A 17,553-nucleotide genomic window follows, 5' to 3' on the forward strand; every position below is an offset into this window, starting at 1 on the left:
TTTAATTTCTGCCCCTGTTTAAGCTAAAAGTTTCATAGTAGATAATGCAATAAGAAAGGCGTATAAAAAAAAAAGAAGAAGAAAGGGGTATAACTTCTAGTGCCATTCAAACTCAAATAAAACAAAACCTCCAGTATTTTATGTTTTCTCTGTAACTAGAGCGTTCACTTTCGTAAACAGTGTTAAAGAAGACCTGCTGGAGGGACAAATTACATAGATTAAATAGATAATGTTTCATTTCAGTTTTCCTGTCAGGGGCAATGTTACAATAGCTAGTGGTTCTCAAAGCATGGTCCTTGGACCCTGAAGGTCCCCTAGACCCTTTGAGGGCATCTACAAGGTCAAAAATGTTTCCATAATAGTAGTATACTTTTGTGTGTGTGTGTGTGTGTGTGTGTGTTTTACTGTGTTGGCATTTGCACTGATGGCACAAAACCAGTGCCATTTGAAACTGCTGGCACCTTAGCACAAATCAGGGCCATGACCCAGAACTGTACCAGTGGTCATATTTTCCACTCCATGTATGTACATTTTTTAAAAATTATTTTATTAAATATTAAACCTTTTTATAGTTTATGTGACATAGTTGGGCAGACATTTCTCTAAAATGAACAAAGCGACAGCCTGTTACTTCAGGCTTTAGAACTAACAACATTTGTTGCCAATGATAGAAATTTGGTTTTTTTAAGCAAAAAGTTAGAATGTCCTCCACCATTTAAGACTGACAGCTTAAATACTTTCCTGGTGACATTAATGGTGGTACTAATAAATGTAATTTTTTTTTTTTATATCATAAAATTAGCTGTGTCAGCATTCAAAAGAAATGGATGACTCAGTGAACCACTATTTTCCAGATGACCAGTGCATAATGTTATAAACTCATGCATGGGTAACAGACCTATTCAAAGGGCAAAATAAACCAATGGATTTTAATATAACACAGTACAGTAAGTTCACTGATACAGTTTCCAGTTCCTCACATACCTAATCTTAAAAAATATCCCACTTGTCAGTTTGGGAATATTAAATTAAAAAATCTATAATTACCTATTAAAACACTCCCCTCTTTTCCAGCTATGTATCTGTGTGAGGCCACAATTGCTTCACAAATTTTAACCAAGATGACACATAGCTAGTTTAATGTAGATATAGATATGAGAATCCAATTGTGTTCTATTAAGTTTAACATTAGAGAAATGTGCAAAAATGTTAAAACAATGACATTCTTCTCAGTAAATCTTTGCTTTTGGAACATACAGTCATTTTTCATAAAACATGATATTTATATTAGCAAATTATGAGTTTATTATTGTTACTTTTAAATGGATGGATAACTATGTTTTAGATATTTCAGTTTTAATTTCCAACACAGTGGATGTTGGTAACCATATCCATGTAAACAAAATTTCTTCAGGGATCTCAACAGCTTTTAAGTATATAAAGAAATTTTTTTGCAATAAACTATAACAAATAAATTGTCCCTGAACTGCATTAACTGATACTTTTCTGCATCTTGAATCATTAAGGACTTAGATATAAAGTACGTTCAAGTAGTTTGGCAATGAATCCGTAAATTAGGGTCAAAGCATAGTTGATAGGCAGTGGCTTTAAGCCTAAAATTAATGGCCATGATATAGTCACCTATTCAGGGGACAACAGAGGACAAGATGGTTGGATGACATCATTGACTCAATGGACGAGTTTGAGCAAGCTCCGAGAGATGGTGAAGGACAGGAAAGCCTGACATGCTGCAGTCCATGGGGTCGCATAGAGTCGGGCATGACTGAGCAACAACAGTAAAATTATATTTCCCCAATGATGGTTCTAGTACCATTACAAAGTATTCATGCCCCATGCTCTCTTAGTCACTCTAGTTTACAAATAAGAAATGGAAACCCAAAGATTTTCCCAGTATGGAAATCTACATTGAAGTTACTCTTATTAAACTTTTACCGTTTATTGTATCTATCACACACAGTGATACTGTGTGTCCTTGGTACCAGGTACTTTATATTGTCTCTAATCCTTCTAAGAACCCTACAGAGGGTTCTTATGTTCATTTTGCAGATAAGAAAATTGATTGTTTCAGAGCTACAGTCATGCCCTCTTTTCTTATTCACTTGTTTACTAAGTGAGTATTTATTAAGCCCTTGTCATGTGCTACGCAGTTTCTAGGTACTAGATCATGTAAGTAGAACTAGGGTTAGAACTCTGGCTCGAAAACCAATTCTACTTCTTGATAATGTTATATCACACCAAGATAATATTTGTTCTCTAGCTGATTTATGGAGAGAGTAGTGCTCGATGTGGCCAAATTAGATTATTTCTTTGACTAGAGACCAAAACTGCCCCCTAACCCCTTGTTGCCAGTGATCATAAGGAAAACTGGGAAAGGACCGTTGAAGGATCATGTTAGGCAGATGGTACTCTGGAATAATACAAGCAAGAATGCTTGTTATGTGTTGTCTTATTGGTGGCCATTCCATTAGTGGGACTAGAAGTCACCTTCTGAGGCCTCGGAGAAACAAGGCCTCTTTTGCCTGTTGGTTTGAAAGAAGAGAAAAATTGCTATATCTTTATGGATCTTCGTGATTTTCTCTCTTGTAGATGCATCCAAAGCAAATAGTAAGACTCAGTGAATGCAAAAAATGGCATATATGTGCTATATGTTTGTTATGGACTTGGAAAGAGAATAAAATAGCATTCAAGAAGATCAAACATTTTAAATATCCTGTCCATAAAGATTATATAGCATAGTTATTTGAAAGCAGCTAAAAGGGAAAAATAACATTTAGGGGAAAAAAACCTTTTTTTCTTCCCCCAGAAACTGAATTACTGTTTGTTTCACTAAAGAAATTTTAGTAATAGGAGATAATTCTAAGTAAACAGTGTGCTAAAGTGGCAAAGAAGACAGGCTTTTGAGTCAGACTCATATGGTTTCAAATCCTGGTCCTATAACTTAACCAACTTGACCTTGTTTAGTCAGGTTACTTGAGCTCTGTAAGCCTCATTTTCCTTCTCTTTACTATCAAAATCATAATGAACCTTCATAGAATTGTTATACAGATTAAATGAGATTATATATATATAAACCTAATCATTTAACCTAATCACTGGCTTACAAACAAATGGTAGTTGTTGCCAGTGTTGTTAAGTAGATATGTTTTCCTAATTTGAAAGATACTTTTTTCCTTGTGACTTGGATGTTCTAAATAGTGCCAAAAAATCTTTATAAAGAGACTGTTCTCACAAATCTAAGTATTCTGAAATTTCAACTGCCAGTGTACTGCATTACTTTGTTATTGAAAATAAACTTTCCAATGCAAGCATAAAAGTCTTTATTGGCATGCACGCATGGTAAGTCGCATCAGTCATGTCTGACTCTGTGCGACTCCACGGACAGCAGCCCACCAGGTTCCTCTGTCCATAGGATTCTCCAGGCAAGAATACTGGAGTGTGTTCCCCTATCCTTTTTCGTTTATTGACATGCTAGTCTGTAATTTTTTAGACTGTAGTTATTCCATACTGATAAATTCTAGAGCAACTTCCCATTTTCTAACCTTGATGTAAAGTTTGGCAATCTCGGTGTGTTGCTAGGTAACACAACAGTGGATGAGTTAATGATGAGACTCATGGCTGCAATGGAGATCTTCACAGCCCAACAACAGGAAGATATAAAGGATGAGGTAAGGTGAAAGGTTAAGTGGACCTTTAATAGGATTTTGATGAGATAATTTGTCAAATAGTGATGTTTGCCTATGTCCTGATTGATAAATAAGGCATTGATGAAGATGTATTTCTACATGAACCAAGGATTTTTATGCCACTGAATTTACCTTTCATTCCATTCTTTTCATGACCCAAAGACCCAACAGTTTGTTTAACTTTATGAAGTTATACTTTGCTAGATTTGCAATTTACAGGAAACAAACTCTGAAGCATGCTTACAGGAGAAGCTATATAGTTCAGTACTATTATATGGGTATTTCACTCCCTTTTAAGGTCCTGTTACTCTTTTTGAGATTGATTACCAATAAACACATTTTACATTTGAACATATTTTTGAATCACTGTAAAAATTAGTAAAAAGATCACCAGAATTCTGAATTTCTGTGTCTCTCAAACATTTAGATAGCATAGATGACATGGGCATGGAACCTCAAATAAAATAGAATAATAATAACAGCAATATTGATAATACAATAGTAGTCAACACTTACTGAATATTTATAATGTATTAATACTTGGCACTATTCAAAGTACCTTTCATTTATCATCTCATGTGATTCTTAAAACAATCCCATGAGGTTGTATATAATTCAGAGTTCTGGCTGGAACAGGTGATGCTTTCAAACTAGATTATTGAGAAGAGTTTAATAAGGTGACTATTTATAAAGATATGGGCAGAGTTTATAGGAGTCATCAATGGATAGTATGCTCTCAGGCTAAAGGGAGCCATTACCACCCTTAGGCCTGAAGGCCTAGGGAAGGGTAGTATGTGGAGACGATTGCTTCTTTCAGGGTCAGCCCTTTTGAGCTGGTAAGGAGGAAACTAAGGAATAGCTTCCCTTCCCTTTTATACTTATGATCTCCTGCTAGTACCTTCTATTGACTTAACCCAACTAGCAACTGAAAGGCAGGCAAGAGAACCTCCCTGGGCAAAAAACTAGGTAGAGCATTAAAGTGAGAAGTGAAAGTCGCTCAGTCACGTCTGACTCTTTGTGACCCCATGAACTATACAGTCCAGGTAATTCTCTAGGCTAGAATACTGGAGTGGGTAGCATTTCCCTTCTCCAGGGGCTCTTCCCAACTGAGGGATCAAACCCAGGTCTCCCACATTGCATTTGGATTTTTTTTACCAGCTGAACCACAAGGGAAGACCAAGAATACTGGAGTGGGTAGCCTATCCCTTCTCCAGTGGATCTTCCCGACCCAGAAATTGACTGGGTCCTGCACTACAGGGAGATTCTTTACCAACTGAGCTATCAGGGAAGTTCAGGTAGAGCATGGGTGAAAGAAAAGTGAAAGTGTTAGTCGCTCAGTCTTGTCCAACTTTTTGCAACCCCGTGATCTGTAGTCCGTCAGGCTCCTCTGTCCATGGAATTCTTCAGGCAGGAATACTGGAGTGGGTTGCCATTCCTTTCTCCAGGGGATCTTTCCAACCCAAAGATTGAACCTGAGTCTCCTGCACTATAGGCAGATTCTCTAGCATCTGAGCCATCAGGAACTAGATGGGCAAATGGAACATAATCCAACACAGATTGGTACTGTCATCTCTACTTTTCAGATGAGAAAACTGAGAATCAAAAAGGTTAATTTACCCAAGGTCGCACAGCTAGTAGGATCTGTGTTAATCTCAAGTAATTATTAGTGCTTTATCAGTCAAGAAATTTCTGGATTTGAAAAGCAATCTAAAGGTAAAATATGAAACAAATTTTATCATATTAATTTGAGATGCTAAATTCATATATCAAATTATTCTTTAATTTTTCTTTGTTTTTAATTTTTAAAGAAAGAGTTACATAGAACAAATAAAGGAGAGTTTGATTTTTGAGCAATAATGTAAAATTTCCAGGTATAATGAGTGCTTTCAATACAATACCCTTTGGCTATTACAAATGGGAAACATGTAAACAATTTCAGTATAACCTTTAATATTGTGTTTAACTTTATTTGTCTCTGTCTTCTGTTAGACTGAGTTTAAAAGCAAGGGTTATATCATATTCATATTGTAACTCTGTCTTATAACAGTTTGGGCTTCCCTGGTGGCTCAGTGATAAAAGAACCTGCCTGCCGGTACAGGAGACATGGGTTTGATCCCTGAGCCTGGAACATCCCCTGGAGAAGGAAATGGCAACCCATTCCAGTATGCTTGCCTGGGAAATTCCCATTTCCTCTGTGAGAAATCCCACAAGAGGAGTCTGGTGGGCTCCAGTCCATGGGGGTCACAAAAGAGTTGGACACGACTTAGCAACTAAACAATACAAACTTCTCACAGTGTTCAGTTCAGTTCAGTTACTAGTAGGTACTTAAAAAACGTTTGTTAAATGACTAAATAAATAAATTATTGAAAGAACTTATATAAAATAATGTAACTTGAAAAAATAATACTTAATTACAGTGATATAAAACCTGATGTATCCACATTAACAAATATGAAAGTTCAGAGTGCTATAACTAGAATTTTAATACTCAATAGGTTCCTTTTGTTGCTGTAAAAATTTTGTTTGTAATTTTTCCTAATAGTGTTTCCTTTACTCTGAGGGAAAGGTAATTGGATATATGGTAGAAAGATGTTTGTTACTTTATAAATTGACACTGACATTTTGAAATTATGAAGTACTGTACTTAGTTAGGAATTTGTAATAATTGGTGTGTTGCCATTCAAGAGTACATTTATCCTGGAATAGAGGCATTGATTGACAATAATGCACTAAATGCATTCCTCATCCATTTAAATCTTGAGTCTCATTAGTACTAGATTTACAGATTATGCTGTATAATAATATGAATGTATAATATTTGCATGCATATTCCCAGTTCATTCTTTCATCTTAATTTGTGTTCCTCATAATTCGTTGGTAAGGAAATTGACTTTAATTCCTTTAATACTGAGCACAAAATTTAATATGAAGGTTACAGGAAATGTCTAAGACTCCATATAATTGAAACTTTTTATTGAAATTTAACTGCAAGAGATAAGGGTTTCTCCTTGTTTTTAGGGTATCTTCATGAAAATTATCTTTCAGGTCATAAATAGAATTCCTAAGAAAAGCTTTTCTAATTTCTAAGTGTAAAATCTTCTCTTGAACTATGCACAGATCATGATTTGGTATCTGCTGAGTAAGTGATAAGAAACACTGTCTCTTGTAATTGTGAATTTGGCTTTACTTCTTTAAAAGTTTCAAATAAGACTTAAGCATACAGTTAAAATGGAATTTGTGAGCAGGTTTGAAGGCTGACTTCCTAGGCCTGAATTTATTTAAACTTAACTTTGGTTCACTTATGTTCATCACTTCAATGATTCCATTGTATTAGTACAACCAGAAATGCCTATATTATAAAGCTTTTATTAAATAGAACCAAGCACAAACTATATATTAATGACTCATTCTTCAGTGGCTCAGAGTGAACTAACCTTTATATCATTAATTGTAACCAGGAAGTATAAAGTACATGAGCCTCTGTTTTGACAGAACTACCTCATCATAGCTTTATTTGTAGATATTTTTGTTAATGGTATTAATTTGATTTTCTAAGTGTTTACCGAGCATCTATGAAAGGTACAGCACTGGGCTTGGTCCTGGGGACAGAGAGGTACTTTGCTCTAGTGAGGAGCTGTATCTTTCATAGATGCTCAGTAAACACTTAGAAAACCAAATTAATACCATTAACAAAAATATCTACAAATAAAGTAGTGTATTATTATATTACTATCTATTTCTTCCTTTAAGTCTGTTAATATTTGTTTTATGTATTGGGTTGGCCAACCGAATATTTAGGTGCTCCTTTTTTGGGATACATACTTTAAAAGGGTTCTTCATCCAGTGACTTTTCTACATAGTTAAGTCCCCAATCACACACATGATATTTTGTGTCATGTTGCTTGTATATTCATTTCATATTCTTTTTCTATGCACCAGATGTAGGGTACCAGTAACACAGCTGTAACAAGACAGACAGGGTCCTTGGACTTACCAGCATTTCCAATAAATCTGTGAAGCTGTCAGGTAGATGAAGCCCCAGGAGCACCTATCCGGGGTGAGCTAGGCATGCTATGTAGGCAGCTTGATGTGGAGCACACAGAAGGACTCTTACATACTGCCAGTGCAAGCTAAGAGGCAGGTAGAAGAGACAAGAAATAAGGTAATAATAGTAGTCATTCTTCAAATTTGTTCTACATGCCAGGTATCTCTAAGGCAGTGTTTTTCACTGTGTTTCCCAGATTACTGGTGTACTCAGCTATCTGTCAAGGATTACAAGCAGCTAGTTTGAACAAGCAACGTAGTCAGTTTTGTTCACGTTTATTTCATATTTTGAAATGTAAGAAAATTGCAGTATCCCTCCAAATCCTGTTTCATTCATCGTATCTTTTACAATTTATTAAATTCCTCGTGTACTACAAGGATTGCATTGGTTGTTTAGTCTTGACAAATACTCATTTGACTGCAGCAGTGTGATTGCAGTTTCTGGACTTTCATGTCATTCATGTGTTACTGTTAAATTTATGTTCATATTTTCTTGCTTAAATTAGTTATATTCTTAGTTCACCAGAACTTTTCATGGCTTACATGTGGTTCATTGAAGCATAAAGATAATGATGAAAATACCATAAATGAATACTGTAAATCGGGAGACTTACCTGGTGGTCCGTTGGTGAAGAATCTGCCTTCCAAAGCAGAGAACACAGGTTTGATCCCTGGTCAGGGGATTAAGTTCCCACATGCTGCAACTACGAAGCCCACAGACTCTGGAGTCCACACACCACAGGTAGAGAGAAGCACATATGCTGCAATGAAAGATCTTGCATGCCACACCAAATATCCCATGTGCCAATTTAGCCAAAAATAAAATAAAAGTAGCTATTTAAAAATGCTGTAAATCAGTATGGACAGTTGAAACTAGTTCAACATCAGTGTAAACATAATTGAGAGAACTCTAATGCTAGCATAGAAAATGCAAGGGAACTGACTCTTGATATTGATTTCATACTGGCCTCGATAAAAGAAACTTTTGACTGAAAAGTAAATATATGACTATAGATTGTTTAGGAAACAATCTGTTTACCCTGATGCCACTGCTTCTCTGTTATAAAATTTTTAATAAAAGCACAAAGCCTTCAAGGTTTTTTTTTTTCATTTTTAAGTAAAGTCCAGTGACCTGCCACTCTGTTAAAGCAATAGATTTTTTTCAGGACAAAAGAAAAAGTAATACTTACCATTAACACATTTTTTTTTAAATCATATTGCTTACCTTAGAAAAGTAACCAAACCACAGAGGAGAAATTGCTTACAAATGGCAGTCTTTGAGGTAAAAATGGATTCAAATTCTACTGTTGCCGAGAAACTTGTAAACCCAGCTACTACGAAATTAACAGTAAGAAAAACAAAAGCCCAAACAATAAAGCAGAATGGGTTCTGAAGGAAGTAGCTTCATCAAATGGCACTATTGGATGGCATGCAATGGCAATAGGATGGTCTGTAGAAGAGCAGTGACCACACTGCTCACTGTCTTGCTTTGTTGTTTTTCAGTCCCTAAGTTGTGTCCGACTCTTTGCGACCCAGGGACTGCAGCATGCCAGACTCGTCTGTCCTCCACTATCTCCCAGAGTTTGCTAAGATTGATGTCTGTTGAGTTGATGATGCTATCTAACCATCTCATCTTCTGCTGCCCCCTTCTCCTCTTGCCCTCAGTCTTTCCCAGCATCAGAGTCTTTTCCAATGAGTTGGCTCTTCACATCAGACAGCTGAAGTATTGGAGCTTCAGCTTCAGCATCAGTCCTTCCAATGAATATTCAAGGTTGATTTCCTTTCAGATTGACTGACTTGATCTCCTTGCAGTCCAAGGGACTCTCAGTAGTCTTCTCCAGCACCACAGTTAGAAAGCATCAGTTCTTCAGTGCGCAGCCTTCTTTATGGTCCAGCTCTCACACTTGTACATGACTGCTGGAAAAACCATAGCTTTAACTGTATGGACCTTGTCAGCAAAGTGATGTCTCTGCTTTTTAATACTTTGTATAGGTTTGTCAAAGCTTTTCTTCCAAGGAGCAAGCATCTTTTAAATTAAATCTTAAATTAAATTTAAAATAAATCTGGAGTCACCATCTGCAGTGATTTGGGAGCCAAAGAAAATAAAATCTGTCACTGCTTCCACTTTCCCCCCTATCTTTGCCATGAAGTAATGGTAACAGATGCCATGATCATAGGTTTTTCTTTTTTTTTTTTTTTTGAATGTTTAGTTTCAAGCCAGATTTTTCACTCTTCTCTTTGACACTCATCAAAAGATTCTTTAGTTCCTCTTCACTTTCTGGCTTTAGAGTGGTATCATCCACATAGCTGAGATTGTTAATGTTTCTCCTAGCAGTCTTGATTCCAGCTTGTGATTCATCCAGCCTGGCATTTTGCATGATGTTATCTGCAAATAAGTTAAATAAACTTGATGACAATACACAACCTTTCCCAATTTTGAGCCAGTCAGTTGTTCCATGTTTGGTTCTAGCTGTTGCTTCTTGACCCTCATACAGGTTTCTCAGGAAACAGGTAAGGTGGTCTGGTACTCCCATCTCTTTAAGAATTTTCCACAGTTTTTTGTGATCCACACAGGCATGGGCTTTAGCGTAGTCAATGAAGCAGAAGTAGACGGTTATGGGGAACTCCCTTGCTTTCTGCATGATCCACTGAATGTTGGCAGTTTGACCTCAGCCTCTTTGAATCCCAGCTTGTACATCTGGAATTTCTTAGTTCACATATTGTTGAAGCCTCACTTAAAAGATTTTGAGCATAACCTGCTAGTATGTGAAATGACCATGATTGTTCAGTAGTTTAAACATTCTTTGTCATTGCCCTTCGTTGGGATTGTGATGAAAACTGACCTTTTCCAATCCTGTGGGCACTGCTGAGTTTTCCAAATTTGTTGACATACTGAGTATAGCACTTTAATGGCATCATCTTTTAGAATTTGAAATAGCTCAACTGGAATTCCATCACCTCCACTAGCTTTGTTCATAGTAATGCTTCCTAAGGCCCACTTGACTTCACACTCCAGAATGTCTGACTCTAGATGAGTGATCACATTATCATGGTTATACAGGTCATTAAGACCTTTCTTGTATCGTTTTCAGTGTATTCTTGCCACCTCTTCTTAATCTCTTCTGCTTCTGTTAGGTCCTTACCATTTCTGTCCTTTATCATGCCCATCCTTGCATGAAATATTCCTTTGATATCTCCAGTCTTTTTTTAAAGACATGTCTAGTCTTTCCCGTTCTGTTTTTCCCTCAATTTCTTTGCATTATTCACCTAAGAAGACCTTCTTGTCTCTTCTTGCTATTCTCTGGAACTCTGCATTCAGTTGGGTATATCTTTCCCATTCTCTCTTGCCTTTAGCTTCTTTTCTATCTTCAACTATTTGTGAAGCCTCCTCAGACAACCACTTTGCCTCCTTGCATTTCTTTTTCTTTGGGATGGTTTTGGCCACTACCTCCTGTACAATGTTATGAACCTCTGTCCATAATTCTTCAGGCACTCTGTCTATCAGATCTAATCCCTTGAATCTATTTGTCACCTCCATTGTATAAAGGATTTTATAATAAGGCCATACCTGAATGGCCTAGTGGTTTTCCCTATTTTCTTCAGTTTAAGCCTGAATTTTGCAATAAGGAGCTCATGATCTGAGCTTGTCAGCACCTGGTCTTGTTTTTGCTGACTGTTATAGAGCTTCTCTTTGTTCGGCTACAAAGAACACAATCAATCTGATTTTCTTCTCATGGATCACAACCTTATTGTGGCAAAGGGGCTTGTGTAACTCAGTGAATCTATGAGCTGTGATATGCAGGGCTACCCAAGATGGATAGGTCATAATGAAGAGTTCTGATAAAAAGTGGTCCATTGGAGATGGAAATTGCAACCCACTCCAGTATTCTTTCCTGGAGAACCCCATGAACAGATGAAAAGGCACAGAGATATGACACTGGAAGATGAGCTCCCCATGAGCTCCCCAAAAAGAATGAAGTGGCTGGGCCAAAGTGGGAGCAGTGCTCAGTTGTGGATGTATCCAGTGGTGAAAGTAAAGTTCAGTGCTGTAAAGAACAACATTACATAGAAACTTGGAATGTTAGATCCATGAATCAGTGTAAATTAGACATGGTCAAGCAGGAGATAACAAGATTGAACATCAACATAGTAGAATTAGTGAACTAATACGAGCAGGAATGGGCAAATTTAACTCAAATGACCATTATATCTACTACTGTGGGCAAGAATCCCTTAGAAGACATGGAGTAGCCCTCTTAGTCAACAGAAGAGTCCAAAATGCAGTGCATTTTGGATGCAGCCTCAAAAATGAATGAGTAATCTCAGTTTGTTTCCAAGGCAAACCATTCAACATCACAGTAATCTAAGTCTGTGCTCCAATCACTGATGCCAAAGAAGCTGAAGTTGACTGGTTCTATGAAGAGCTACAAGACCTTCTAGAACTAACAACCAAAAAAAAAAAAAGGTGTCCTTTCCATCATAGTGGATTGGAATGCAAAAGTAGGAAGTCAAGAGATAACTGGAGTAACAGGCAAGTTTGGCCTTGGAGTACAAAATGAAACAGGGCAAAGGCTAACAGTTTTGCCAAGAGAATGCACTGGTCATAGCAAACACATTTTTTCAACAGTCCGAGAATATGACTCTGCATATGGCTATCACTGTCTTGGTTTGCAGTTAGATAAACCACTATTGAGTGCAAAGTAAGAGTTGATTCTTGGTATATTGTTATATATATATAACTATATACATATATATATCCATGAGATAGAAATAGTCATCACTTTTCATTCAGTTCATTAGTGAGACATGTATATTACCAGAGAAGTTTTAACTTAGTCAATAATTATTTTGCAAACTCTAAGTTAGAGTTTAAAAGATAAGGTAGAATCATTGATAACCAAATAACATTACTTCAAAGAACACCATCCAGAAAGTGAAAAGGCAACCCTCGGATTGAGAGAAAATCTTTGCAAATCATATATTTGATAAGGGACTTGTCTTTAGAATATATAAAAGACCACCAACAACTCAATAATAAAAAAAGACAAATTGCACCCATTAAAAATTGTGGGAAATTTCTCCAAGGAAAAAAAGCAGATGGCCAATAAGCATGTGAAAAGATGTTCCACATCATTGGTCATCAAGCAAATGCAATTCAAAACAATGAGATACCACTTCACACCAACTACAGTGGCTAGAATCAAAAAGTTAGATAACAAGTGTTGGTCAGGATATGGAGAAATTTGAACCCTCATAGACTGCTAGTAGGAATATAAGGTAGTGAAGCTGCTTTGGAAAACAGTCTACAATTCCACAAGTGATTAAACATAGTTATATACCTAGCTGTATACCTAAGTGAAGTGAGAAGATATGTCCATATAAAAATTTGTACGTGAATGTTTATAGCAACATTACTCATAATAGCCCGAACATGAAAACGACCCAAATATTCATCAAGGGATGAATGAGTTAGCAGTATGTGGTATATACAGACAATAAAATGTAGTTCAGCCACAAAAAGGAGGGAAATTCTTTTTTTTTTTGGCCATGCCCCAAGGCATGTGACGTCTTAGCTCTCCTAGCAGGGGTTGAACCTTTGCCTCCTACAGTGGAAATGCAGAGTCTGAACCACTGGACCACCAGTGAAGTCCAAAAGGAATGAAATTCTGATACATGCTGTAATAACAGATAAATTTTGAAAGCATTATGCTAAATGAACTCATTATACAAGACCCCATATTATATGGTTCCACTCATTTAAAAGTCCAGAATAGGAGACTTTGTAGAGACAGAAATTAGAATTGTGCTTGCTTATTATGGTTAGGTGTGGGGAATGAGTGATTTTAGAAGATAAGAGAGTGATAACCAAAGGGTATGTGGTTCTTTTTTGATGTGATGAAAATGTTCTAAATTTGATTATGTTGTTGGTGCATACATCTATGACTTGTATACTTTAAATGTATGAAGTATATGTTATATATGATTTATATCTTAATAAATATGGTTGCATGTATCTATGAATATATCAAAAAACATTAACTTGGATACTTTAAATGTGTGAATTGTATGATATGAATAAATTATATCTCAAGCTATTTTAAAAAAAACTAAGTACAGCAAGAAAGATTATGACTATTGGAATGAAAGGATTGCAACTGCATGTCGGTTTAAACACTGCTTTACTGAAATGATTAGCTAATAATTAATAATATTCTCCTCAAATCTTGTTATGGTATTGAAGAAAATAATGAAAATTGTTAATATTTTAGGCAGCTTTAAGTAGATATCTTTCTGGTAGACTGTGTAAATAATGGAAAAAGAGTCTAAGACGTTCCTTCTCAAACAAATATACAGGTTACTGAGTCAATGATCTCAGAGTGTGACCGCGGAGCTTACTAGAAATGTAGTTTCTCAAGCCCCAGCCCCAGACCTACTGAATCAGAATTAAGAGGGTGGGACCCAGTAATCAGTTTTAATAAGCCCAGTAGCTGATTCTACTGCACAATAAAGTACACAATCCTCAGCTCTAAGGGAAAGGTATGAGCATAGGTTTTTGTAATGAGGCATGTCATAAAAACTTTTCATGACACTAATAATACAGGTAAAAATGTAAGGGTCTTGTTGAGATTTCAAAAATCAGCAGTATATTCTTGAGCAGCCTAAAGCTATTTTTCAGAGCTAAAAATATAATTTTTTATTTTGAAAATAAAGTTTCAAGATTTCTTCAGAAAAATGAGCTGTGGTGCACATGGCTTTAATTACCAACAGTTTGATTCTTTCCAAAAATTTGATAATTTTCTGCATTCTTTAGTGAAATTGATTATGTATAGTAGAGGATATTTCAAATACCTAATAAAAGCTTCAGCAGGACATGAAGAAATACTTTTTAGGGCAAGAGCAACCAAAGAATGAAGTAGGAATCTACTTATCACTGTTTCCCAAGGGTAAACAGTCAACTCTTTATCTTTTAAATGTGATAAACTGATTGACTCAAGTCTGACCTAACTTGACCGTAGCCATGTATGAGGATTTTCCTGGCAGTCCAGTGGTTAAGGCTTCACATTTCCACTGAAGGGTATACAGGTTCAATCTATGGTCAGGGAACTAAGATCCCACTTGACACTTGTTATGGGGTGGAGGGGAAATAGCCCTGTTTGAGAAATATCTTTATAATTTGAGTCTTTATTTGATCCAGATATTTAGATATAACTGAAAAAGTCAATAAGCATTAGATTCTAAAATGCCAGGAAGGCCTGGTGTGCTACAGTCCATAGGGTTGCAAAGAGTCTGACATGACTTTGGTGACTGAACAGCAACAGTTAGATTCTATTCTTAATATAATGTCTAATTGGAACTTTCTAAGTTATTAGAAATAAAGAAAAGAAATGGGATATGAAAGCTACACTACAGCTGCCCCAGGAGTCATCAAACTGGATATAAATAACTTTGGTGAAATATTGCAAACAATATCAATTACCTTTTAACTGACAATAAACTATTACTAGCTTTAATTAAATATTATGGCTTATTTTTATTATCTAAAAATTATGATCTTAGAAATTTTCCTAATGTTGATGGTTTACACATGGGCCAGTATCATAAACTCAGTATTTAAAAGAATTAAAGTCAATTTCTTTGCCAGTGAATTATGAGCTGCACAAATTAAGATAAAAAATGAATTGGAAATATGCCCTCAAATATTGTGCATTCGTACTATTATACACCATAATCTGTAAATATGGTATTGATGAGACTCAATTGATGAAGAAAAAGTATTTAAGAAAGTCCAACAGTCTTTCATAATAAAAACAAAAACTTATACAAGGGAACTTCCTCAACATTATATAGGCCATATTTGAGAAACCCACAGCTGACATTTATACTCAGTTGTGAAACATTGAAAAGCTTTTCCCCTAAGATCAGAAACAAGACAAAGATACCTACTTTCACCACTGCTTTTCAGTAGTAGTTCAGTAGTAGTTCTATGCAGTTAGGCAAGAAAAACAGATAGGAGGCATTCAAATTGAAAGGAATCAAAATTATCTCTGTTCACAGATGACATGATCTTCTGTGTAGAAAACCCTGAAGATTACACACACACACACACATCATGTGCTATTAGAACTAATAAACAGATTAGACAAAGTTGCCAGACATAAAATTAAAAATCAGTTGCAGTTCTATAAATTAGCAACAAAGAATCTGAAAAGGAAATTTAGAAAGCAATTCTATTTACAATACCATTAGGAATAATAAAATACTTGGAAATAAATGTAATCAAGGAGGCCTAGGCCTTGTACTCTGAAAACTAAAAATATTGCTGAAAGAAATTTAGAAGACCTAAATAAATGTAAATACCTCTCCTGTTCATGAAATTGGAAGAGTAAATGATTTTTAGATAATACTTCGAAGTTATCTGCAAATGCAGTGCAGTCCTTATCAAAAATCCCAAAGGTGATTTTTTTAGAAATAGAAAAATCTATTCTAAAATTCATGCAAAATTTCAGTGAGCCCAAAATCACTGAGACAATCTTGAAAAAGAACACCAGAGTTGGAGGAGTCACACTTCTTAATTTTAAAACTCCTGCAGACTTACAGTTTCAAAACAGTATAGCACTAGCATAATAATATGAACCAACAGAACAGAAAAGAGAACCCAGAAGTATTCCTCATATGTATGGTCAAATGTTTTTCAACAAGGGCCCACAACCATTCATTGGGAAGGAGGAGTCTGTTCAACAAATGGTGCCAGAAAACTGGATACCCAGATGCAAAAGAATGAAGCTGAACCCTTACCTAATACCATATACAAAACTTAACTCCAAATGGATCGAAGAGCTAAATTGAAGAGTTAAAACTATAAAACCCTTAGAATAAAACATAGAGGGAAATCACTATGACTTTGAATTTGGTAATGATTTCTTGAATCTGACATGAAAAGCACAGAAAACACAACAAGGATATAGGTAAGTTTCAACTTCATAAAAATTGAAAACGTTTGTGCATCAAAGAATACTATCAAGAGAGTGAAAAGGCAACGTATGGAATGGAAGAAAATACTTACAAATCATATATGGTAAGGGTTTAATATCCAGAACTTAAAGAATTCTCACAACTCAACAATGAAAAGCCAAACAGCACAATTCAAAATGGACAAAGGCCTTAAATAGACATTTCTCCAAAGAAAATATACAAATGGCCAATGAACACAGGAAAAATTGCTCAACATCATTAGTCATTAGAGAAATGCAAATAAAAACCACCATGAGATACCATGTCACATCTACTAGGATATCTGTAACCTGAAAGAATGGAAAATAACACTTGTCAACAAGGATGTAGAGAAATCAGAACCTTGTACCTTGCTGGTGAGAATGTAAAATGGTACATGGAAAATGGCTTGGCAGCTCCTCAAAAAGTTAAACAAAATTATCACCTTACTCAGCAATCCATTTCTAGGCATTAAAAACAGGGACTCAGAACTTGTACATGAATGTTCATTGAAGTATTATTCACAAAAGCTTAAAGGTGGAAGCAATCCAAATGTCCAGTAACAGATGAATGGATAAACAAAATGTGCTATATGCATTATATGGATTAGTATTTAGTCATAGTAAAGATCGAAGAATTGATATTTTCAAATTGTGGTCCTGAAGACTCTTGAGAGTCCCTTGGACTGCAAAATCAAGCTAGTCAGTCCTAAAGGAAATCAACCCTGAATATTCATTGGAGGAACTGATGCTGAAGCTGAAGCTCCAGTGCTTTGGCCACCTGATGCAAACGGTTGACACATTGGGAAAAACCC

General features: G+C 35.8%; 1 protein-coding gene across 1 annotated transcript in view; it reads left to right on the top strand.

Moving 5' to 3' along the window:
- Positions 1 to 17,553, top strand: part of FAF1 (Fas associated factor 1) — a 481,413-nt gene that overhangs the window by 376,592 nt on the left and 87,268 nt on the right. The window contains exon 15 of the mRNA XM_065913426.1: positions 3,598 to 3,686. Coding sequence (XP_065769498.1) covers positions 3,598 to 3,686 — 89 coding nt within the window. The remainder of the gene's footprint in view (positions 1 to 3,597; positions 3,687 to 17,553) is intronic.

This window comes from Muntiacus reevesi, chromosome 1, assembly GCF_963930625.1.
Source record: "Muntiacus reevesi chromosome 1, mMunRee1.1, whole genome shotgun sequence".
NCBI classification, from domain to species: domain Eukaryota; kingdom Metazoa; phylum Chordata; class Mammalia; order Artiodactyla; family Cervidae; genus Muntiacus; species Muntiacus reevesi.